At 40.5% G+C, this 26,672-nt stretch overlaps 1 protein-coding gene across 1 annotated transcript; it reads right to left on the minus strand.

Annotated features, from left to right (window-relative positions):
• Window positions 1–1,097: 1,097 nt before the first annotated feature.
• LOC117551773 (opioid growth factor receptor-like protein 1) lies at window positions 1,098–7,833 on the minus strand. The gene is made up of 7 exons (XM_034224803.1): window positions 7,381–7,833; window positions 4,501–4,587; window positions 4,307–4,385; window positions 3,937–4,015; window positions 2,450–2,516; window positions 2,116–2,261; window positions 1,098–1,918 (listed from the first exon to the last, which is right to left on the minus strand). Exons 1-7 carry the CDS (start codon window positions 7,567–7,569, stop codon window positions 1,390–1,392), a joined length of 1,176 nt encoding a protein of 391 aa, XP_034080694.1. The 5' UTR covers window positions 7,570–7,833; the 3' UTR covers window positions 1,098–1,389.
• Window positions 7,834–26,672: the final 18,839 nt, after the last annotated feature.

The following is a 26,672-nucleotide window of genomic DNA, read 5'->3' on the forward strand; positions in this document are numbered from 1 at the left end:
AAAATAAATCTGTTAAAATGTTCACTAGTCATTTTTCTCAAATCGTGCCGCTCTACTGGTTTGGATGGTTCTGGGATTGCTCCATGACCTCCCCCCTCCACTAACATATCAGTCCCCCCCCCCATATTTAGAACACTTGAATAGATGTATATGTGAAGACATGACAATAGTTTATGATAAGCCCTTAACCTGAATGTATTCTAATAACACCTTCGTCAGACTCTGTGAATGTGTTCACTAATACCGTCTTCATTTTAAGTCCAGAAGCGTAATATCTACTGCTAATAAAAACATTCTGGCGTTAAAAATGAAATTCTCTCCCCTACCTAACAACCAGCGACGTGCAGTCAGGGGAGGCCTCCCCTGTCATACTCATAGACTGGCCATACTACAATGTAACAGAAAAACAACTAAAGAAAAACTAGATAGTAATAATAATCAAATGTCTCCACTGATCTGTGTTGTAAGTGTGATTTATGTTTGATTCCAATCGCTTTTTATAGTCAAAATCAGCAAATTTGCCGAGCTCCGCTACAACTACATGGGAGCGATGAGGAGTGAGTCAGGGACGAGCTCTGCCTCTCGTAAGCCCACAGTAACTTGCTGGAGCGCGGGCACTAATGTAGCGCGGGCACTTATTTTGTGAGCGCGCTCAAGCCAGTTACTGTGGGGTGAGGTGAGGCACAGATGAGCTCTGCCTCACCTCAGAATGCGTCACCTCACAGAAACTGTCTGGAAAGCGGACCCTAAGCGCATGCCTGCACCATCTCACTGTATGTCACCAATTTAATGTTTGTAGATCCCTCTATTACATGTATCCTCGCCATCCATAGTCTCTAAATAACTTATTTCACGTATATATGATATTTAGGCTCGCCGTACAACGGCAATGAAAAAAGCACCAGGGGAGGCAGCCATAACCTCTGCCGCACTGAAGGGGGCGCACGTGAGCCCACAGGTTCTTGTTGCTACTGTTATTCTACGCAGAGACGGTATAGACGCGAACAACAAACTAGACTTTTGAAACTAGAGGAAGATAAGGAGGACTTTTACAAAAAAGTAATAGAGATTGTTGTCCAGAAGGATAGCATGGACTTCATCTTCAAGTCAAGGTAAGACCACATTGGTAATGAAAATTGGATCTTACTAAGAAAGAACAATCCAATATTTAGATTGTGGGTATCCTTTTGTTGAACGGTCTGTTTAAAATGAATCGAAACATCAGACCAAAAAAGCTTTTGAAAATAACAGAATATTTCGATTAAGGTCAGAATATAATATTTGTAAATCTGACTCTGAAAGAGTCAGTGCCTCACCAGCCATGAACCTCACCGCACGTCACTGCTAACAACTGAAGCGGGTCATTTTAAAGACAGCTACCAATCAAACCTACAGAGAAACGATGTCATTGTACTCGTTCCTCTCCCCTCGGGCCCCCGCCATCATCAGCGCCCCCTCTAGTCCGGCCATGTTAGAGGGGCCGCCCTTCAGCCCCCCCACGGCCCCCTCCTGGTATACCACGGCATCATGGGAAGACACAATAATCCTGCTCCCTGCTGACGGGGACATCTCCTCCCCCCTCCTCTGTTGCTCTGGCGTGGGAGCGGGCGCTCTGATCCCGCTGCTCCCGGCCCCCGTGCTCCCTCCCCCGCCTCTCTTTTTAGGCGGCGGCCCCCACATAAAGCCGTGGGGGGGGCGGTAGTGCTTGCGGGCGTAGCGGAGCAGGCGCCTGCGGGTGGCCGGCAGACGGATGGTGTACACAAAGTACTCCAGGACGCTGTGCTGCATGCTGGGAAGAGTGTTGTGGCTCAGAGACTCCTCCAAGAACAGGTGAACCAGGGGGGCCTTGAACGCCTCGTAGCCCAGCTCGCCCAGGGACTTGAGGATGCGAGTGATCCGCAGGTAGTTGTGCTGGGACCTGAAAAACAATGCAGGATGAGGGGAAATGTCTCCTACGAATAATTCCTGTTACAATGCAACCTTTGATCAGCAATAGATTAGCGAGGGAATGAGATACAAACTGTGTCTCCCCTCTCATTATGGGCAATGGGATGTTCACACACATTCTGACGGCAATGGAAAACGGTGTTTATCTGTATATGTGTGTGTGCTTACTCATTAAGGTGCTGGAAGCGCTCCTTCCAGTTGGGAGCCCGAGCAACATTCCCACTCTTATCCAGCAGTTTGATGCCGTAGAAGTCCAGCATGAGGGAATACGCTGCCAGGAACCTCCGCTTGGCTTCCCGAGTGCTTTGGAACTCCTGACGGGATTAAACACAGCGGGTCAGAGGCCTGCACACAGGTACAATATCACAACTAAATGCACCAAGGTTCATCCCTATTATTAAAATAATGTTTTAAATGTATTGGATGAATGGAAAATATGACTTCCAATGATAGAGTGCAAACAGCTGTATGTGTATATACAGTACTGTCCTTCCTCTCTTACTTTTATCTCTTCCTGAGTCAGTTCATGTGCGTAGAAGTTGAGCCCTTGTTCTCTCAATGGAAACAGCCTGCCACAAGAAAAAGGGAATACAAAAATGAAAAAAATATTTCTGGAAGTGATAAAAACACACATGTCCATGTCCAGGGAAAATGTATAGTCCAGATTTACTTTGTGGAGATTATCGTCCTGAATTAAGAGTGTAAGTATCATAAATATTTACTAAACATGTTTTAGTTTCTCCAATATTCCAAAATCCAATGGAAAATCCCAATGATTTTGTTGAGGGAGCCCTTGTGATGCTAACCCCAAATACATCATCACTGCAAACTCTATGCTAGCACTTACGAGCATCAACACTGTTTTTCATGTGCACTGGGAGGATGCTATGTTATCACCTGAGACAGCTTCAGTCTTTTTAAAGGTCCCATGTCATGCTTTTCCGGTTATTACCCGTCCCCTTGTGTGTTATGAAGGTTTTTATGCATGTAAACGGTCTGCAGAGTCACAAACCCTCAAAGTACAACCTGAAAGGAAGTAAAACTCTAACACTGAAAAGACCTCCCCAAAACGCCTCGTTGGAGATTTCTCATTTACTTCCTGGGTATCGCTACGTAGGGATACCCAGTAGCCACGCCCAGAGCTATGGCCGCACCCTCTGCCAGCCTTTCACGAAACAAAGCTTCCCAAACCTTTCAGCGATTCATGCCGGATATGTACAGCGTAGGGCACTGAAGAACGATGCTGTTCCTACTTTGTTGGACCAGCGGGAGATTCGGGTACACAACCTGTAAGTATTCATTGTTGTTTGTGTATTTATGATGTTTAAAACAAACAAGGTATCTACCACGACTGTCTAAATGGGTAAACGTTTTTCGGACTCGTAAGTTGGGATCGCGGAGAAATGCTCTCCGCAGACCCATGCTCACAGCGTTATAAACCTTTTTCTTACTCAATATCAAGCTACACTTATTGTTTTTACTTCGGCTGTGAGTGTTTGTGTGTGCTCAGGATGAGTTTCGCTTGTTCTCGCTGTATTTGTTTCGCCGACACGGAAGCCCTGTCTGCTCCTCACAGCAGCTCCTCACGAGCAGCTGCACGTCGCTTGACCAATCAGAGCACACTGGGCTCACAGGGAGGGGGGGCGAGCTCCAACAAGCCGTTTAGGACAGAGAGTGAATACCGGTGAATACACATACTATACAGAGATGCTGTATGAGAAACCAATGTGAGTTTGGAAAATTGCACAATATAAATCTATTTCAGTAGACCTCAAGAATGGAATTATGATCAGTAGAAATGGCCATGACATGGGCCCTTTAAATACAAAAAACGAGTCAGCTTACATTAATTTAACGCGCAGCAAAAAGCAGATTTGCCTTGTCAGTTACTATGGCATTTAATGCAAAAACCCAAATAACAATGCACACTTCCTAACCGTTTTTGCAATCATATATAAGGTCCAAAAATAGACAGATGAAATGTCTCACCACTGAATGTAGGTGTGATTGTGCTCCAGTTTGTCATAGTCGCCTCTCCACTTGGTCAGAATCTCCTCTATGTAGATACCTTCAAAGAAACAGGGGCTGATTAGCTGCCACTCACATTTCTAATGTGTGTGTGTGTGTCTGTGTGTGTGCATGTGTGCGCATGTGTGTGTGTGCGTGTGTGTGTATGTGTGCGCGTGTGTGTGTGCGTGCGCATGTGTGTTTGTGCGTGTGTGCGCATGTGTGTGCGTCAGTGTGTTTGAACATGGGATCAGTCACTAATCTTTTTATCTTTTCAAGTCAAATAAAACCTCACTAAACCTAAAGCCAACATTTCTTCAGTGTGTGTGTGTGTGTGTGTTTCTGATCTTACCATCAGGCACTAGAGGGATCTTGTTCAAGTAGAAGCGCAGGTTACGGTACTCGTTGGGTTGCCGTGACTTTCGGTAGTTCTGCAAATGCACACAGAACAAAGCTGGGTGTGAACAATAAGGTAAGTACCGTGCATCCCATTTCTACATTTGAATTTTTTGTATTCCACCCGTCTTTATTTTCCCGTGCATGTACCGGGTAGCTGTGACGGTATTTGTAGAGGTCCCTGGCAGCGTAGAAACTCCTCTTCATCTTTGGAACGGAATCTGGAGAATCTGTAAGCTGACAAAGGAAAGAAAGAGACTCAGTTTAAATGCACATCGGAAAGAAAAACATCCCATGTTTTAACAGATGCAGTACAGCATTCAGCTGAATAAAGCACTGACTTCTCTTTTGAGGTCAATCATCCATTTCTGTCAGCAAAGGAGGACAATTCACATCAGGGCTGCCGTACCATTTTACAAAAGGAAGCTAGAAACTAGATCTGATTCTCAAATTAAATCTGGGCCACGCTAACTTCCACCTTCGATACTCCAAAGTAACTTTCCCATATACTTCTTTTTTTTAACCTTGTCGTACGGAAATTGTATTCATTTTTTTATGTAAAGTTATTATGCATATACAGCTATTTGTAATTTTTTTTGGGTTCTTTTTAAAGTCCCTCAGTTTTTTTCCTTCCACTTGTGTATTTATATAATTGTATGTATCTTCTTTTTTGTTTTATATTATCATAAGGACAATTAAATAACTTAAAGGGGCCATATTATACTTTTTGGGGTTTTCATTTCCTGTCGTGCGTTTTGTGTGCATGTAAATGGTCTGCAAAGGCTAAAATCCCCAAAGTGTCCCCACACACTCCCTCTCTGCCTGAAACCCCTCCAGTGGACTCCTTTGTCTATTACCATAAAATAATGACACCGCTATGTAACAGTTGCGCTTCTATTTGCTAGATCTCCAACACACGTGATAGGCTAAGGGGCGTGATATATCTAAGCGGTTGACCAATCACAACAGAGCCAGCCAGCTAACCAAGCAGAACATGTCACAGTAGAGGCACAAAATACAAATATGAACCTGAAAATTAGCAGAATAAGGCCCCTTTAAGACAGACTACCAAAACTCAGGCATTATATTCCTTTAAAATCTTCACCAAACACCTTGAAGCTATGAAAATGTAAAGTTCCCTGATTTTTGATTTTATGTAGAGGCATTTGTGATTCTTAAATTATACAGAAATTACCTTTCTTTCTACAAACTGCACCCTGACTTTTGAGAAACGTTTTAAGGCACATTTCTAATAGCAATCATTGAAAAAAGTCAGATTTGACCAAAATCTTACAAAAGGAGATTAAAGTTTAACAGTGTAAAATAAAGAGGAAACCAATAAGCAACTGTGAATAACCAACTTATTTGATCATTACATATACTGTGTGTGTAAGTAGGAAATAAACACCAAGTTTGCATATTCCATATAATTACCAAAAAGATGCATGTAGTATTATATGACATCAATATAATACTCCCACATTACGACCCTTAAGTGGGGGTGTAAACTGTACCACGTCTTTAATGACATGTATTTTATGTCAACAGATTTTCACATTACTGTGTTAGGTTAGTTGAAAGCAATAATGTTAAGTTTAAATAAAAACGTAATATTATTGTGTTCAACTAAACTATTACAGTTATGGGACATTTGTTGACATAATACACTTAATTAAAGTCAACATTTCGGTTTTTTAGTGTATGGAGAAAGTGACAGTGAAGTGCAGCTGGGTGGATTAGATGCCATGAGGAGTAGTAAGTAGTACGGTGGCTGAGAGGTGCAATCGACAATTACAAAGTGTAAAACACTTTAACAAAGCTTGAGACAAATTTACATTTTATAAAACAAATTTACATTTTATAAAACAAAATTACATTAGCAAAACACTTTTACCAAAGAAAAAACGATTTAACATTTACAAAAACAAATTAACAAGATGCGAAACACTTTTACAAAGCTAGAGACACATTTACGCACACACACAACCTGGTGACCGGACATCTCCTTCATAAATAGAATAATAAGGCGTAATAATTGGGCAGTTCGATGTGTGTGTGTGTGTGTGTGTGTGTGTGTGTGTGTGTGTGTGTGTGTGTGTGTGTGTGTGTGTGTGTGTGTGTGTGTGTGTGTGTGTGTGTGTGTGTGTGTGTGTGTGTGTGTGTGTGTGTGTGTGTGTGTGAAGAGGTGTGTGTGTGGCTATAACGAAGCAGCCTGCAGTCGCTCTTTAGCTGTCTAATGAAGGTAAACACAGCGAAGGCTGTGTGTAAAAGGCACAGCTCCACTTCCTACTTGGTGAACCTGTAACTTTACTTTAGAACGTATCTCTTTCGCAAGAGAAAGTATATTGTGATGATTAAAACCATGTCACTTGGCCCAGGTGGTTTCTACAGAACGGACAAAACATGTTTAACGACCATAAAGGTCCATAGGTACCGGTGTTCTATCCGCCAAAACAAACTTAAGTTTGTGTCAATCACTTGCACGTCACTTCTGGTATGATGGGCATTCCCTTTCCGGTTTGATTCTCTAGTTTGTTAAAGTGTTTCGGCAAATGTTAAAGTGTTTCGGAAAATGTTAAAGTGTTTCAGGAAATGTTAAAGTGTTTCAGGAAATGTTAAAGTGTTTCGACACTTGTAAATTTGTCTCTAGCTTTGTAAAAGTGTTTCGCATCTTGTTAAATTGTTTTTTCTTTGGTAAAAGTGTTTTGATAGTGTCATTTTGTTTTATAAAATGTAAATTTGTCTCAAGCTTTGTTAAAGTGTTTCCCACTTTGTAATTGTCGATTACACCTCTCAGCCACAGTAAATAAGCCTACAGTTCACACCATGTAAGTGAATGTCTTTCCATTTAGTATAAATTGATATATTTCCGAATGAAGCCTCCTCGCCCAGCAGCATGCTCGGTCGCCCTCTCTGTGTCCTGGCCTCGACAATAACGTGCTGCCGGGGCACACATGTTAAAGTGTCCCCTGGGTTGCCCCCCGTTGAGTCATCACATAGCCTACATAGCCCAGATAACCGTCACTGTACCTGCGGGGACCTCTCCCCAGGCTCTCCGGCTACCCGCTCGCTGTCCGCCGGGCTGACGGAGCCCGACACGCCGCTGTCATCTCCAGCCGCCGCCGGCTCGTCGCCCTCGGAGTCCGACCCCCACGTCGAGTCGCATTCCTCAACGGTGCTCGGCTCCTTGAAACGCCAGCTGCCCAACAGATTTCCCATTTAAAAAACATGCAACACCTGCTCTCTTCTGTTGTCCCTCTCTTTACACAAGCTGCTATCCTACATATTTGTGTTCATAATCTGGTATTTGTGTCCGCAGCGCGTTGAGCTCACATTGCCCTCAGAGCGGAGCTTTTAAATGGCAGAAAGGGAATTTTCACATCAGCACCGATGATGCGTGTTTCCGTATGGGGGGTGATTAGTGCCCCAAAGCAGCGAGAGGAAGGTCTTAAAGCTACAAAACGTGGATTGTGAACTGATTACATGATAATGGCCTATATCTAAATAACCAAAATACTATTTTATTGTTACAGCTATGTTTTCTTAGGTTATTACAGTTATTAGCATAAACAACTAACTGATGTCACTAAACTAGCCCGAAGTGACTATATGTTTCAAGAAGCTAAGGTTTATTTAATTTGTTTCAGGCCTGTACACCTGGGGCCCATCCAGAATGCTGCAGGTCTGGTTTTTGGTCTCGCTGAAAAGTAGACATATATCCATGTTAAGAGAAACAATACTGTTCTTAGCACCTCAGCTGCATTTTATGATGACAATGAAAAGCAAGCAAACACATTTTAGATTTACAACACAGGTGAGACGACAAACACATTTCATCATTTAAATCACAATTAGAATTTGTTTTCCAAAAATGATATGTAGCGTGTATATTGTATATCTCCTTGTATACAATTTGTAACACACAATGTTATGGTTCACAATGTTGCTGACAGAGCTCCTGCTGCTCCTCATCCTGTTGCTCAGTGGCATTAATCACTCCCCATACAGAATCCCGGTAATAGCAGCATCAGGACCAGAGCTGCGTCACGTGACACCAGGACAGGAGGAGGTTACGCTACACACCCCCCATAAGATTAACAATCTCAAGAGGAATGCTGGTAAGGTTGTGGGCAATACAAGCTTTGTTTTTATTTAACAGTTTTATTGTTTAAACTAAACATAATACATATTAGAATATTTCGCTTTTGTCTCAATTCACTTAACCTCGCCTAAAATATTTTATAAATTGAGAAATTGTGTAAAGATACTACTGATCATTGATCACTTATTTAGAGATAAATAAAATATACATACATTAAAATTACATTTATTATAGTAGCTATAGTTACTAGTATTTTTTCAGGTCATGGTTTTACATAAAAAAGCATGTGATCATGTATAACATTGGCAACAACGCATTATTAACTGTTAAACAAGTATTTCCATTTTTGTTTTTTTGTGACAAATTTCAAATGTCTAATACTTTCTTTTTGCAGTTTCATCAAAAAGGGATTTTCCCCTCTTAGCTTCTGATATAGTTTCATTGTAATATGTCGAAACTCATCAATATTCCCAAAAAATAACAATTGAGAGAAAATAAATCCTGTTTCACGGGTTGGTTTTTAATCCTATTATATATTATATTTTATATGTATATTTTATCCCAAACAAAAATATTGTAACCTATGCATTAAGTAGGCTACTTTAAATCGTATAGGTTCTCAGTTTTACTTATATATTTATTTTTTATTATTGTTCACGGGAGTCTGAAATCGAAGAATTTAATTGAAAAACGACTGTTCCCCATATGCAATAACAACTAATCCACTAAAACTTTTATTTAAAACATTTATCAAGATTAATGTGCGGCCTCTCACATTAATCTTGTGACCCTTTAGAGGGGCCAGACCCATATGCTGGAAACCACTGTACTATTACCACAGCCTTCATTATTTGACATTTCTGTACTTAAACTGACTGTAGAACCCCCCCCCCCCCCACCCACACCCACACACACACACACGCACACACACCATACTTGCCAACCCTCCCGGGAGACTCCCGATTTCATTGCCCTCTCCCGGTTTCCTCCCGGGGTCATATTTCTCCCGCATTTCTCCCGATTTCTGACAAAATCAGATTTATTCAGGACTGTTTCCACTCGGACTTTAATACAGCTACACCATTGTTTGGTTTCTATGGTAGCGTGTCTCGTTAGTAGCGCGCGCAACTCAAAGTTTGAGAAGGTGAGGAGTCACAGAAAACAACAAGAATCGACAACTCGACCCTCTGCTCACTCCTTTCCTGTAAAATGCAGGTCCAGCCCACACATATGCTCCATCAAGGATGGTGCTACAGGCCGCAAGGCAATTCACTCACAACTACAATAAGCATGTTAGTTAATGTTAATCCAATACAGCTCCGGTGATCCACTAGCACCACCACGTGGTGGTTTTGAAATCCTCCCGATTTCTGAGGTCTCAAGGTTGGCAAGTATGACACACACCACAACACAGACTATAGGCTGCAGCCACAGGGAGACAATACAGTTCTCTATCATATAGACGGTTCGGCCACACGAGGCCGACATGGAAACGCAGAAAGGATAACGATAACGGGTCCCAAGCATAGACTGTATATATAAATAGACTAGGGTCCGTGACGTCACCCATAGGATTCTGCAGAGTTGCCGAGAAGCCCTTAGTAGGCGGAATCGGCCACTAACGACTCGACAGTGACGTCAGAATTCAACTCCCGCCTACTCCAGCCTGATCCAAATAAGGGCAAAGAGGCGGAGCCGAGGCGGGACATGCTCAAAATCATAACAGGAAGGAAATCAGAAAACACCAGGATACCAGTTTAAACAATAATCTGTTTTAATTATAAAAGGTAATAATGCAATGCAATATAATACATTACAATACAATATAATACAATACAATTATACTGTAATGTAAGGAGTACTTCTGCCCTTGTTCGCGTGCTGCTTAGATCCTTCGGTCCTGGCAGCCCGAGAAGAGAGAGCGAACGCCAGGACTCAACAGGAGATATACAAGAATAAAACAGGAGGGGTTAGGTCAGCTGGTCATCTTTTCAGGTCATCTCATTGGGAGATGCAAAAGGTGCTGTGTCACAGTGAATCAGCGCGTGCCAGCAGAGAAGAAAACAGGCTCACTTTGCAACAAACACATCTTATCATGTGGCTTATCACACAAGTCATATGTGTTTCTTTATGAAAGCCATACTTGTTGGAAATGTAACAGTCATCATCTCATGACCTCCTCAAGACCAGCTATCCAACAAAGCTTAACTGTCTTCATACCTCTGAACTTCCATCCACCCGAAGTCAGCTTACCCAGAATCAGAAGGACCATTGTCTCTCTTAACTGTGTGACTCAATTCTCAAGGCCTGCAGGATGCGCATCATTAACTTAAGAAGAATTTAACCATTATATCTAATGGTTAACCAAGAAAAACACTCAAAGGGGTAATCTTTTCACTCAAAACAGAACTCACAAGTAATTCTGCATTTTACCTCCTCAAAAATAGCCTAAAAACACCCTTTTGATAAAAAGGGTAAAAGTGAAAGAAAAAGACTATTGCGCTAATCTACTTTTAAGAAAAAGGGAACATTGTTTCAGGAACCTATAAAAAACCTCTCTATATTTAAGAGGAAAAATGTACTTTGTTCCTTCAACTATTAACACACAGGAATGTATATACCCACACATATATTAGGGATAACATGATGCAATACACCTCATATGGGTGACATTAAAATGAATATACCAAAAATATGCCGCATCACATCTTCTGCATAATACTTTACATACATTTCCACACCACCGAGCTGGAAGTTCCAGAGTTAGCTGAAGCTACCAAGCTAAGCTAACATGCTCCCCATCTGCACACTGCCATCGCATTTTACGTTTCTAAGGTAAGCGGACATGAAACTATTCAGCAAAACTATAAATAATAATCTAAGTTATTGAGTTTTTAGTATAATACTTCAGAATCTTAAAATCCCTTAACGTTTATGCAATTGTGCTAAATTCAACACTGGAATCAAGCAAATATTAATATGTTTGCATGACTTTAGTTATTTATATTTTGATATCACTTAACTATACGTTTAATACATTTAAGTCAAGCTAAGGTACATGTGATGGTAGCTAGTTAGTGCTCTTACCTGTGAGGCCTCCTCCAAACAGCATAATAACCAGACTGTATCATTACAACTAAGTATCAGTTCTAGATCCTTGACTTTAGACAAACAATTCAAAAGACAAAATGTATTTAAAGACCAATCTTTATTTGAATGTGCCTATTAACCTGATATATTAGTTATACAGTAATAGTATTGACAATCTAAAAAAACTGAGCAACTCAACAGTAAACTTTATATTTCTTATTGTCTAAAGCATTTATTATTTTCATTTTCCCCCTCTCATATTCAGTGTGGACAGATTGAGACAGCGTTGTGTCCAAAGAGCTGCAGAGACTTCAGGGAGAAACCTCTGCGTGATGGACGTCCTGTCTGTTGGTTTGGAGAGGACTGAGGGTCTTTCCTCTGCGAGGAGGGCCAGGCCTGATGGAGGAGCTGATACCAACTACACAGTCCTAGTCTGTCACTTTATTTGACTAAATGTGTTTACTTATACATTTAATAGGTTTACACCTTCTGTCCATATGTGCTTTTTATTTAAAACATTTTTGATTAACTTTTGGTTCACATTTCAATAAATTGTATTTGTATTTGTGTGGCACCCCTGGGACGTGTGACCACATTTTGAGATCCATTTAGTAGACATTGTAAATATTTGTGTTTTATGAAGATGTTAAAGCTATCTTGAATGACATGTGATTTCAATTAAGTGTCGGGAGCCACTTTTGTTGTCGGGGAGCGTGTGGCACCCCTGGGATGTGTGACCACATTGATATAATAATTATTATTGTTTAGAGTTGGAATATGCCTTTGTTTGCTACATCTGTTATTTTCATTTCACTAACGGGGTCGATAGATGCAGTAAGTAGTGAGGCGGAACGGTTGTGTTCGATTCAATGATTCCGGGGTACCGACTACAGCGACGGACATTCCCGGGGTTTCCTCAGAAGTAATCTGGAAGGAAACTGAACACAACGTGTCCTCATTACTTCTGTCTCACCTGCACCATACAAGTTGGTAAACTGTGCATAAATAATAATAATTCCTTACATTTATTATAGCGCTTTTCCAGATGCTCAAAGCACTTTACAAATACACATTACACATATTTTTTATACATGCAATGGTCACTGTAAATCACAATGAATCCCCCATAAGGTTTGCGTAAATAATATGTAATGGCCTGCTAACAGTTAAAGACTTTGTAGCGCTGTTTACATGTGTAAAACCGTTAAATAATGTGTGTGTATTAGCCTAGCTTCCCCGGTACGGCACCATTTTGGGGACAACGTGATCTGACGCAGTAAGGATACAAGTTTGTCAGTGTATCTGAAGGCTCCCGCACACTGAGTATTTACATACATGTATAATGATTGTGAATTTGTAATAAATATGTACTTTGTAAGGGTTATAAGTTAGTTACTGTTGGTAAAACAGTAAGGTTGTTTGTTACACTTAAATATGTTTCAGTAATGCATTTTAGTGACCTGCCATTAATGGCAGAAGGTAAATAGTCAACATGAGAGGTTAGAGGGGTCATGAAATACTACTTTTAAGTGAAAGTAAAAGAAGAGTAGTTATACGTAGTATTATATACAGGTTAATACTGTATACAAATGTATTTAACGTACAACAGATTTTATTGAATGTGAAATTCAATTTGACATGTGTTTATCACATAAAAGAGTAACATACAGACAGAGTGAAGGTATGTGAATGGTTATTGAGGAATGTAAGTTGAAACTGAAATGCATAAAATAATGAATATGTTTATATGATTTTGTGTAATAAAACAACCTCAGGGGAAGTAATCTGGAAGGAAACTGAACACAACGTGTCCTCATTACTTCTGTCTCACCTGCACCATACAGGTATCATCACTGTTACTGTGGTCCTCAGATCGGGGACCCGTAACATTTGCACTACTTTTGTCCATTATTCTTACTGAAAATGTTAGATTACACATTCACATCTGACTGAAGATTGGCCCCATTTATTTGTGACATTGCAAACTCTGCGTTCAAGTGATGTGAAGCTCATAAAGCAAGGCAAATAGAAATAATCAGCTGATGGAGATGTGGTAATAGCTGCATTCGATCAGCTGACTGTGTTTTCACAATAAAAGTAGTTTCTTAGTGAATGTCCTGTACTGGTCTTAAAATCTCATAGCATCAGCTTTTAATATTCCTCTTGGATGTTCTTCTTGACCCTCAGAGAAGGAGAACATGTCGTGTCTTTCAGGCATGTCCTTTCCTAACAAAAATGACAGGAAACATAAAACATATTATTGCAGAACAAGTGTGTTATTTATGAAAGCGGTGTGTTTGTGTGTTTAGGGGCTGTAGATATAATTATTTTGTAATTGTTATGTTTTTTAATTTATTTCAACAGTGAGCTACAAACACAATCAGATTATGAATGAACAGTATGAAGTTCATCAACATTGAAATATATGTTATTATCAAAATAATATTGAACTGTTATCAAAACGTAGTGCAACTGTAAAAGCTTGCTCTGTTGTCTCACTGAAAGAATAACTTTTACCACGTTTTTTACAGACAATATTGAGAGATAAATAGTAGCAGTTCTCACTATGTGTTAAATATCTTTGCCTTCAATACATTCAATTAGAAAGCTGACAAAATCATATTGCTAAATATCTAAATGTAACTTTTTGCATGGAAAAAACCCTCAACTTAACTGATGTGTCGGTGATCTAGTATTTAGTATTGTTTAATGGAATGTATATCAGTGTATTAAAGTCAATACTTAATTTATTTAAACCAATATCTTTCTTGATTCTTTGTACTGTATGAAAAATAGAGTCTTTGTACCTGTGCTGAAGTTCACTGCTGTGAGGAGTCCAGTTCTGTCTCTCACTCTCTGGTCCAGCCTGTCTGCATCACCTGGACACCTTAAACAAACAGATATATATATGTAAAGTACCATGTGTACAAACAATATAACTGATTATCTTCTGTTGAACATGTTGGATTGTGTATTTTCCGAGTCAGGGTCCTTTTTATTTTACTGTAACTTTGGAAGTTGTGTTACCAATGCTTACTGTTTATTTGATACCCATTTGGTAATGCAAATAATAAAAACAACAAGGTTTGGGTTCGTTCTTCAGATGACTGTGACGTTAACGTGTAAGCTCAATAATGAACTCCAGCTCAACCAACCATATTGTAATATCTAAGTAATCATCTTGAAATATGACATTAATAATTGTAATATACACACATCTTATTGTGAGGTTGATTTCACATACACTACTTTGACATTAGCTTGTCTACATACTTGAGCATAGCCAATTTAAATTAACCTTAGCGATGCATACAGTTCCTACCTACATAATAAAATATCTCTCTAAGTTACAAGGATAACCTTATTTTATCAACCTCAAACAGAAGCCGTTTGTTCTACAGTATTATCCCACTTAACGCGTAACACTTGTCTATTTCGTTTTAACCTTTATATATACAGTCTATGATTTTAACTTGGAGGCTACGATTAGCATCGTTAGCACCGATGTAGCTACCACTCGCTTACACGCTAACCCTTAACATTCATTACGTAGCTGATTAAAATCATTAACACATAAATAAGTACTCGATTTTCACTTACCGCAAAACCGCATGCATGCACCGGCTGTTTCAACCGCAGAGCGAGTCACAATAGTCCAATATATAAGCATGAAGAACAAACAAACACGGCCAGGGTCAAGTTGTGTTCCCTGGATGAACTAAGCAGGCAGAGTCCCTGTAGCTTCACGGAGCTGCTAGCAGAGAGACAAGAAGCAGTCACTTGACAGAGCTGTCACTCAATGTCACCACGCCCTAATTTATGCAAAAACTTTAAGACCTAATATAAATAAAAGGGTCGTGATAGAAAACAATTCACTCACAGATCCATAGTCATGAAGGTGGAATCTAACTATATTCATAATAATATGTATTGCATCCATGGGTAGAAACATTTTCTGCTGTAAAGTTGGGCATTTTAACATTGGGGTCTATGGAAATTGCTCCTTTCTGCAGTCATCGCCTATCGGCCAATATATGAACTGCAGTGTGTGGCACTTCCGTATTGGCATCCCGGCTCTTCCCCAGAGTTTGCCGCTTGGTCCCAAGGTGGGTAGATCTGCAGACGCAACGCTCTGGGGGGCTAAACGGCTCCGTGATTACGCCCTATACGATCATTTCCTGATAACGAAAATACTGACGGGCTGTCAGGAGAGGGGGAGGAAAATAGAGACTCTGTATATTATTCTTATATTATTATATAGAGTCGTTATTCATTTCACTCTTCATTCACTCTAATTTTGTCCGGAAGATCTAAACGTTAACGGACATGTTGACCGGCGAAAAAAAATTATAACGTAAAGTCTGCCGCACGGTTCCCTCGTCCCTTGGAAGAGGCGGAGATGTGGGTGTTTTTCATCTGCTGGTGGACTACCGGGGAGATTTACAGCAGGAGCACGCTTGCCTCGGGGAGGGAGAAAAAGAGCCAGAGCCCTGGCCCCCACCTCTCCCCTCCTCTGCTGCTAAATCCACCACGGAGAATAAACAGAAGGGCAACCATGCATGCTCGTGAAGTCTTCCTCGCTGCTTTTGGTGTATTTTGTGGCGGAAGTACAGCGCCACTTACCAGCACAGCATACTACAGCGTCTCCAGCGGGTCGAGCGGTCTCGTGTGGACGGACACGTTTCTGGTGCCGATTGCGTGTGACTTTTTTGATATCGAATTTGGTTCGTTTTCGTTACTGTCTCCATGTGGCTATAGGGTCTATAACACCCCTTGCTGTTAAATACCAACCAACTATGTGCTATATGTGCAATATATGCCGTTAAAACTGTGCTATATACCTGGCTGCTAAATCCTAAGAACTGTTACAGGATGTGTATTTTGAAAATGGTGTGACTTTTTATTTTTTATTATGTTTTTTATTATATCATAACTTAGTACTTTTTAATGCATGTAACATATGTAACATTAAGCTGACTGTGGCTCTTTTTTCTGCTGTAACTACGTAAATGTCCACTCTGTGGGACTAATAAAGGTATTCTGATTTTGATTCTGATTATAGATGCGTGACAACAGCATAACTTCTTAGTTTACAAGGTGTGTCCTGTTTTACTAGACTATCACTGCCAGTTACAGAAAACTTAACTGCTTGTGACATTAGCATCGACCTTCAAATTCACACCTGAGTTCATCCCCCCCACACTGCAGAGGACTTCCTGGAGGTGAAGCTGCAGTTGTTGCCAGTGGTAACAACACCTGTGACATTGATGTGACTGATCATAGAATGTGTCCTGGCCTCCTGTCGGGCTGCTGCTGAGAGGAGGAAGTGAGTCACAGAGGTCAGGGGAAAGTCTTCTTTCGTGCCAAAATAAAAACTGGGAAATACATTTAATCGAGTCTCTGCCTCAGTATCGACTCTTAGTTTCTGTTTATGCAAGTACAGGAACTGGACCTTTGAGTGACCCCTGTAACATAAAGAGGACACACTATGCTCATTTTCAACTTCATATATTTTGTGCCTCTACTGTGACATGTCTCCATGCTTCAATGTTCAAAAAGCTCTTTATTTTTCTCATACTGCCTGTGGGACTAATAAAGGTATTCTGATTCTGCTGCTGCACCTCTTTTCACCCTCTGTCTGAAACCAGAGCCCAGTCTGCTTTGATTGGTTAGCTGGCTCTGTTGTGATTGCTTAACTGCTTGGAGATTTGTTAGAAATGTCCCGTCACTTATATATCACGTACAATGTGTTGGAGCGCTATAATAGAAGCACAAGTGTTACTTAGTGATAGCATTTTGTTACAGAAGTAAACAAAGGAGACCAATAGGGGCATTTCAGGCAGAGGGTGGAAGAGAAACTCCCCATGGGGTGAACTTTGGGATTTTAGCCTTTGCAGACCATTTACATGCACAAAAACCTATATAACACACCACACGAAATGGAAAACTACAACAAGCATAATAGGGCCCCTTTAATATTCTTAGTGCAATCTTACAAAACAAAGCTGGAAACCCCTACAGTTTTTGTAAACATGGAAGTGAATACCAGCTTGGAGGCTGCATGTGTTGTACTTCCCAACTACCGCATGATTACGTGACAGAATTCTTACAACTACTAATCAATTACCGTAAAAAGGGGAAAGCCCTGCATCAGATGACTACAATAATCAAATATATCACAGAGAAATCCTTCTGAAATGTAAAGAGAAACAGCTGTTTAGTGAAGTTCAGTCATAGACACACTCGGGTGGATATATTTAGTCCTTTAAACATTGTACGGAGAGGTAAACACAACCACATTTACCTCTTAATCTGATAAAGACCATGTGATGGTATCAGCATTGGGTCTAAATATGAGCTCAATGGAGAGACTTCACTGCACTGTAAAAAAATGGCTGTGAAATCCACAGTTATTTACAGTGTTTGTGTACAGTAAATTACTGTATACTATTTTAGAGTATAATACCGTATTTCCAACCAAAAATTACAGTACCTCTGGAGTTACTTAAAAAATATCAGTAGTAACGTCCCAACTGTATAACATCTCAGTAACCAACAATGTACTGTAGAAGATCACAGTAACCAACAATGTACTGTAGAAGATCACAGTAACCAACAATGTACTGTAGAAGATCACAGTAACCAACAATGTACTGTAGAAGATCACAGTAACCAACAATGTACTAGAAGATCACAGTAACCAACAATGTACTGTAGAAAATCACAGTAACCAACAATGTACTGTAGAACAGGGGTTCCCAACCCCCGGAGGTGTTACTGCCGGGCCGCGAAATAGCTGTGAGTTTATCGTAATATTTGCAGAATTATAAATATATAAAAATATTTTATCATAATATTTTTTTCAAAAAGTGTTTAATTTTTGCACCTACCAGTCATATTATTTCATCCAGTAGCCTAGTTAATCTTTCACCAGAAAACCGTTGAAAATGGCTTTTATGATGTTCCGAGGGATTCGGCGGTTCAGAGTCTCAGCCTCTCGTGCGCACGAGAAAGTTACCGGTGCGCCAAGTAGGAAGAGGAGCGTACAGCAGACAACCATTTAATTGCAGACTGTTATGTTTATGTGGGGAAATGGCGGTGCATACATTATTTGAGATATATTTCAAACTCAGACTTCATTTTAAGGACATGCCGGCCAGGGGTGTAGAGATATTTGTTTAAGCACCGGATTGGCAAAACAGGAGAGTAAACCAGTCTGCCTTGATCTATGAATTCATGTCCGAGACTCTCACGGTATCTGCTGCCACAGCTGTTTTATAGAAGGAAAACCTCCTTCACTTCATGAAATGACTGCAGCATCAGGAGGCAGCGGGACGTATACTCCGCCTCTGAGAAGTGCAGCACCAGCGCGCCGAGAGTGGTGCCTTTTTACGCACCGCCTTCGCTGTGTTTACCTTCATCAGAACAGTTTAAGAGTGACTGCAGGCCGCTACGTGTTAACCACACACACCTCTACACACATCAAACTGCCCGATTACTCCCCCTTTTATTAGTTTTATGAAGGAGATGTCCAGTCACCAAGGCGCATGATGTGTGTGTGTGTGTGTGTGTGTGTGTGTGTGTGTGTGTGTGTGTGTGTGTGTGTGTGTGTGTGTGTGTGTGTGTGTGTGTACTCTGCTCAGCTCAGTGTGTTCGGTATGATGCCGAACACACTGTCCGACACCGGCATTTGTTTTCAAATGACCATGAACAGTAATTTACACACATCTGGCTAACTCCATAGGTAGCCTATATGCGGGTGTTCCCAAAATAAATTAGTTTAATCTTAATCTCGATGTCTAACAGTGCTGAAAACAAATGCCAGTGACACACACACTAACTCCGCTCAACTGGGGAAAGAGAAGAAGAAAGAAGAAGAGACTCCTCCAGGAGCACAGCGTCCCTAATCATGAGGAACTATAGGCCCAGTCACACACCTAGAGTTCCTAGGCATCACATCAAGCTCATGGTATTAATGTTCCTCTAACCCAGTGGTCCCCAAACTAAGGCCCACGGGCCGGGTACGGCCCGCCTCCACATTTCGCCCGGCCCCCTGAACAATACCAGAGACGCATTATGATTTTAAAAAAAAAAAAATCCAGTCTGGCCACGCGAATCCTAGACTAGCCCCTGTCAAAATGTTGTGACCTGCTCTATCGAAATCAGTCGCATTGACCCGAAGACACCTTTTGAGTTGTATACACTGTTGGAAAGAGGATATTCCTAGCTTTCTAATGATATCAGGATTGTTTTTGTACTTCAAATATTAAGCAAAATATGTCACATTATATAATGACTGTCACAGAGTCATCATTTTGAGAAAAAGGCCTTCAAAGTTGTCTCTTCTCTGGAATCCATCGATCTGATTGATTATTAGCGGAGCAAATGATCAAAATACTACCGAGGGAAGATATTTTCGTTTGGAGGGGAAGCTCGCGAGTGTGTGTGTATACGTGTGTGTGAGTGTGTGTGCGAGTGTGTGTGCTTGTGTAATTTTGCGTTTGTGTGTATTGTGTTTGTTTCCCGGGGAAAACACTCACGAGAAACACCGGCTGTTGTTATGCCTGCCATTCTCCGCTTGTAATTATGCCGAAGCTTCAAAGTTGTATTTATCTGAATTTGCCGAAACAAGTTTAATATTCTGAAAGCCAAGACTTTGTTTAATTGAAATCAGATGAAAACAAACTGTAACGGACCCTGCAGTGTTATCTATGATTACTATACTCTTACATTCATAATTTCAGCGGAGTGAGGGGGGGCGGCGCTGCGGAAGAGCAGATTGCGAGTGAGAAATAAATAAATTGGAAATAAAAGTTTCATATTCTGAAAGCCAAGACTTTGTTTGTTTAAAATCAAACAAAACACCCGAGCCCCGAAAAAATAGTTTTTTTTACGTAAATCCACGTTTATTTTGAGAGATTCTGCTCTGACAACTAAGCTAAACTTTTACCTGTTAAGATTGTGCACGGCACAACAGAAAGTTACAGTAATTTTCAATGGACTTTTTTTCTGTGAAGAACCCAGAGAGGGTTATTTGGTTATTATTTATTTCATAAATAGTGTTATTTATTTCATTAATAGTGTTATTATTTATTTCCTGACTTTTTTTCTGTGAAGATCCCGGAAAGGGTTATTAATATTTGGTTATGTGTGGCTTTCTAGAAAACAATAAATGTTTACGTTTAGACACCCATGCGATCGTCACACTTTTTCTGTTACAAACTGACCCGGCCCCCATCAGAGAAGGGAAAAGTTATGTGGCCCTCACAGGAAAAAGTTTGGGGACCCCTGGTTTAAACCCTGCACGTCAGGCGTGACCTCCGGGTCTGCGTCATGTTTAACCCTGCACGTCAGGTTGTGACCTCCGAGGCTGTGACCTCCGGGTCCGTGTTCATGTTTAATCCTACACGTCAGGTTGTGACCTCCGGGTCTGCGTTAGGTTTAACCCTGCGAGTGCAGGTTGCGGACGTGGGTCTGCGGTAGGTTTAACCCTGCGAATGATGTTTAACCCTGCAGTGCAGGTTGCGGCCAGTGGGTCCGCGCATATCTAACCCCGCAGCCCGGAAGCGATTCCGGCGCTCATCACGTCCCCATGTTAATCTCTCATTTCATCCATAGATCTCCGCAGCCAGCCGCAAGGTAAGAATTGCTCACAGCTCAGTACTTCATACTTCACTTGTTTTGGGGGTTCATCAGAGCGGTTCTTTCCCTCCTGAATGATCATCCTGCAAACCCGGGGCCTAATCGCCAAAACATCATTACAGTTACTTGTTGTTATACGTCAATCACTATTCCCGCATATCATGTGTCCCGATAATAAACATGTATTTCATACATCACGTCTCTCCTGATTGAAATGTAGCTTAGCGCAAGTTCAATCAAGAAGACAATATCATCTGGTGTCACACGTTATCTCAATAAGCGATCAGGGCGTTACGCCCCGGCTAGCCAATCATCGCACCTGCTAACCCCTTTAAATCTGCTCTCCCCTCCCTGTCAGTTGTCATTTCAGGTGTCAACGCACAACCCTCCTCCACCCCTACGCCTCCTGTCTCCTAATACAGGGCCAAGCTAAAACCTTCTCCCTTCAGATCGGACCGAACTACTATCACCACCACCAGTGTCTAGACCCCGGGGGGTTCATCAGAGCGGTTATTTCCCTCCTGAATGATCATCCTGCAAACCCGGGGCCTAATCGCCAAAATGTCATTACAGTTACTTGTTGTAACGTCAATCACTATTCCCGCATATCATGTGTCCCGATAATAAACCTGTATTCCATACATCACGTCTCTCCTGATGGAATTAGCCTCTGTTGCTACCTGCTGGTGGTGAGTAAATATTAAAATCAGTTAAACATTTTTATGTATCTGGCGGTCCTTGGCACAATAAAGGATGGGAACCCCTGCTGTAGAAGATCACAGTAACCAAAAAAGAAAGAACCAACCGAAAAACCCCATTTCTAGAATAGCTAAAATATCTTAAATAAACCAACATCTTTTTCTTAATATACATAATCTTGATGCAGTGTAATTACTAGTTTGGCTATAGCCTACTAGATATTTTATATACTTAGTAGATATATATTTGTAAGACCTTATGTCTTTGCAAAAAGGAAGAACTAACTGTGGTGATGATTTGTACCAAGCTGCATAGCGGGGCTCTAGGGAATTGTAGTTTTTAAATATATTAGTGTTTTTCCTCAAATTGGTAGTTATAAATACTGAATTAAGAACACACTGAGGGTTTAAGGGGATGGTATACACATGTGTGTAATCAGATTTTAAATATTAAATTGTGAAATGGGTGAAAATTCATTTTAACCATATTTGACCCAAATTTGACAGTGCCCCCAGTTTTGACTATACTCACATGATAGCTGAGGTCAAGAGCTCTCTATAACAGTATGTCCCATGTCTGTAGTCCCTTTTGTTGCTTAATTATAAGCCTTCAAACATGCACCAAGGTCAAGGTTCAAAGGTCAGTATTTCAAAGCAGGAGCCATGTGGAATGGCTATAGGCTGTGACGCGTTTTCAAAGAGAAAGTAATATAGTCTGACAATATTTAATAAACAAAAACGAAAAAAACGGTCAACAGAAAAAATAGGCTTGTTTGAGATGAGCTGCGGCTCACCTCGAAAGTAGACGAGAATAGCCGATTGCAGCCGGGGGAGGTCTCAAAAAACTCGCCTGAAGTCGGACAGCTCAGAGTCAAGTGGATGCAATAGAAATCCCACAATTATTATACCACTACAAATTAATGACTTAAGTGTCTGTTCATTTTAAAACAAATCAATACAAGGGGGGTTGAATCCTACATGTAAAAGACAGAACCACTACTTTTCAAAACGACTTCAGTCAGTGGTCTTGACCAGTTTGCATTTATAAAGAATGCACAAATCTGTTTAATCGTTAATGTCAGATATGTACTAAGTAAATACATTTGTTCCTGCCCAAGATTAGATTCAACTGTATTGTTATTGCATAGATTACAGGTACTGAGACAACAAAATGCAGTTTAGCTTCTAACCAGGAGTGCAAAAAGCAATAAAGTGAAAAGTAATTTACACAATCTACAGAATAAAATATAGAATTAATTGAATGATGAATAAACAGTGAGGGGTATGAATACACTAGATATACACAGTAGCCTATGAGCAGTATGAACAGTATTAACCAGTGTGTATGAATATGCTAAGATATATAAAGTATGAAAACGGTAAGTATTGCAAGTATCGTATAAAATATATAGATATTAATTTCATGATGATAAATATTGTGGAAGTGGCGACGTAAAAATGACACAAAAGAACAAAAAACTTTTGCGGAGCCAATTGGAGAGTTTCATCACCAGCACGGGGTAAAAACCACCAATGAGCGCTCAGCTCGATATACCAGCGAGTCTTTTCCCAACAAGCATTTAGCTTCTGCAGCCCGTAGAGAGAAGCTGGGGGTGTTTCTCAATGTCGAGGACGCTTCCTTGGTAAGACATGTCTTCCGAGTCAGGTCCATCAGAGGCTAGGCAAGAATTCTTCCTGGCATTCGGAGAACGAAGAATGGAACAGGTGAGCAAGTGTGCAGGTGTGCGTCATATGAGAGGCCCTGCCTTAAATTTTCCACCAAAGATTTTGGAAATTGGTCCGTGCACATAGCATTGTGGGAATTTTAAGACAGCGGAGGATACACATGTGCAGCCTCGAAATTTCCAGCAAACAAAGGACGCCGGCCTCGGTAGGATTCCAAGCATCCTGGACATTGGAACAGTCCTTCGGCGGGACTCGGTGAAGTAGCATCCTTGAAATAGTGGCTCTGGGGCAGGCTTCCTCGACATTGAGAAACTCAATGTCGAGGAAAGCTGCTGAACAATTGTCAGGGACCAAGCAGTAAGGCAACAGGACACATAGGGTGTTTCTCAATCTTGAGTAAAGCTGCTCCAGAGCCACTATTTCAAGCATACTACGCCATCGAGTGCCGCCGAAGTACTGTTCCAATGTCCAGCATACTTGGAATTCTACCGAGCCCGGGGTACTTCGTTTGGAGAAATTTCGAGGCTGCACATGTGTAGACTCTGCGGTCTTAAAATCCCCACAAAGCTTTGCGCACGGACCAATTTCCCCAAATCTGTGGCGGAAAATGTAAGGCGGGGCCTCTCACATGACGCACACCTGCACACTTGCTAGCCTGTTCCACTCTTCATTTTCTGAATGCTAGGAAGTATTCTTGCCTCGCTTCTGAAGCAGGACGCTCGGAAGACATGTGCTACCAAGCAAGCGTACTCGAGATTGATAAACACCCATGGACTGGGTTTTTTTTATTTACCCGAAAGTCCACAGAAAACATCATAAATCAATAAGTTCTAATAACTAGGCCTATAAAAGAGGTCAACAGAAAATACCTCAAAGAAACATGGCATCAACTTAACAGGTGTTAACTCAACAAACTGACCTGCTACAATGAAAAACCAAGGAACCTATATAGTGGCTTGGCCAAACCAAGTTGAAACCAAGGGATAATTAATAGTAACAGAAAACACAAAGGACACTGACAAAACCCAAATCCCCCTTTAACATGGAAGCAGGTGGTTTGTCCCAATCTGTCCCAATTGTCTCCTTGCAGTATTTATGAGTCCTCAGAGCTCGGCCACGCCCTTTGCATAACCAAAGTTTGACAGTCCGACGTCAGGCCGCTTAGTGAAAAAGCAAGTTAAGCTAACTGTACTCGACTAGCTTATCAAAATGTCTTACACGTGTAAGGTTTGTAAGTTCAGTACAGGGTCCATTCCTGCATGCATTTTGCATGTTAAAATTCACAGAAATCTTGCAAACATTAGATTTTAGTGTGGACATGCAGAATGCATTTCTGCAATTTCCTGTTTTGTTTTGTACTTACCTCTTGTCTCTCACTTCAGGCCCTGTTACTTCCTCCCTTTGTGTGTTTTCCCGCCACCGTCAGCGTCTGCCCCGCCCCTGATTGTTTCCACCTGTTCCCACTCACCTCATGTTTAAATAGTCCTGTCTTCCTCCTGTCCTGTGTCAGTTTGTGTTTGTTCCCACGTGTGGTCTTGCCAGGCCTCAGCAAAGAGAGGATCGTTTCCAGTCTTGCCAGGTTTTGTTATTTTGTTATTTTTGTAGACTTAATTTTATCTTAAATTCTCTTTTTGTTACGCTTAGTTTTTTCCTCCTTGTGAGCGTTTTTTTTGCTATTCCAGTACTTACTCTGTTAAGAGGGATTTTCTGTTCATTGACATTACAAAGAAAATTGTTGTTACATTCAAGACTGTCTCTGGGTCGTGCATTGGGTTCTCCAGTTTGTGTCGAGGTCGTGACACCTTTTCAACTACAGCACGTCTCTAAAATGGCTTGGCAGAAGAAATCATATTCATATTTTTTGTGTTTTAAAAATGCAATCTCCCTGTTTTTGGATATTAATATCCATTGTTTTATGGATGAAAATATTTAATAAGTGTAGGAATTGCAGCTGTTGGTCAGTTAAGCACAGTTTATAAGACATGGAAGATAATTGTACATGGGATATGCAATGGAAGACTACATTTGCGGTAGCCATGGTATGCTCACCCATTTAGCACAAGAAAATACATGTTCTTGATACCGTTCAACAATTAAGAATACATTGTTAAAATGTATTGTTTGCTATCTCCTTTCAGTTATTGGTGAGCTTTAAAATTGTGTCAAGAATTTCTGGTTTACCAGCATGACATGAAGTATACTATAATAAATAAATTGTTTTACAATACTGATACTGTAACTTAAAATTATAACATTCAAGTTTATATTTTAGAGTTGAAACACTATTACCGTAAACAAAAATACAGTAGGCCTACTTTTTAAATGGCAGTGTTTTATTTTATAGTTAAAATACTATTACCTTAAACTAAAATACAATGCTTGGAAATTACGGTTTTATTTTACAGCTATAACACAAAATAAAGTAATTACATATTGTTTCATTTTACAGTTTAAACACTATTACAGTAAACACAAATACCGTACTTGGAAGTTACTGTGTTTCATTTTACACTGTTACTGTAAATAACAACTTGTAAATACCTTTACAGTATGTAACTGGCAGCAATTGACAAGTTACTTACTGTCATTTTACAGTAAGTAACTTGTCAATTGCTGCCAGTTACATACTGTGAATTTCATGGTACGTTTCTTACAGTGTGCTGTAATGGAAGTTTTATTGCGTTAGTATTGTGCCAGTCACAAAGAAGTTTTCTGCCAGTAAGCATTTGTATTGCTTCCAGTGCCACTTGTTTCCTCTAATGCTTTCTGGAAACTCCACCAGCTCCTGTCAGTTGGGGAATAATGACTCATGCTTATTGTACATTTACAATAATAGCTGCTAAATATGCTGACTGTTCCTCAGAGAAGCAAGTTCTGAATTAAATGTTCAAGTGATTAAATCATTAAAAGTAAAGCAGTTGCCCATGTTGTAATTTAATGTATGTGATCCAATTGATATTTACTGTAAATACTATTGTTTAGCTTAAACAGAGGAAAAATAAGTAGACAGATTTAAAGCTACTACAAGGATGATGTGGTATTTAAATAGGGGCACATGGGATTTTTCAGATATTTCAAATATGTATTTCAAGAACATTATTTAA

This window comes from Gymnodraco acuticeps, unplaced genomic scaffold (assembly GCF_902827175.1).
Source record: "Gymnodraco acuticeps unplaced genomic scaffold, fGymAcu1.1, whole genome shotgun sequence".
NCBI classification, from domain to species: Eukaryota; Metazoa; Chordata; class Actinopteri; order Perciformes; family Bathydraconidae; genus Gymnodraco; species Gymnodraco acuticeps.

Excerpts from the sequence above, each read along its gene's own strand:
- LOC117551773 (XM_034224803.1), bottom strand. The coding sequence starts at position 7,569 with ATGGGAAATCTGTTGGGCAGCTGGCGTTTCAAGGAGCCGAGCACCGTT. Across the intron at positions 4,016-4,306 it reads GATCCCTCTAGTGCCTGATG|GTATCTACATAGAGGAGATT; the intron begins GTAAGATCAGAA and ends GTTTCTTTGAAG. Across the intron at positions 2,517-3,936 it reads AATCACACCTACATTCAGTG|GCTGTTTCCATTGAGAGAAC; the intron begins GTGAGACATTTC and ends TTCTTGTGGCAG.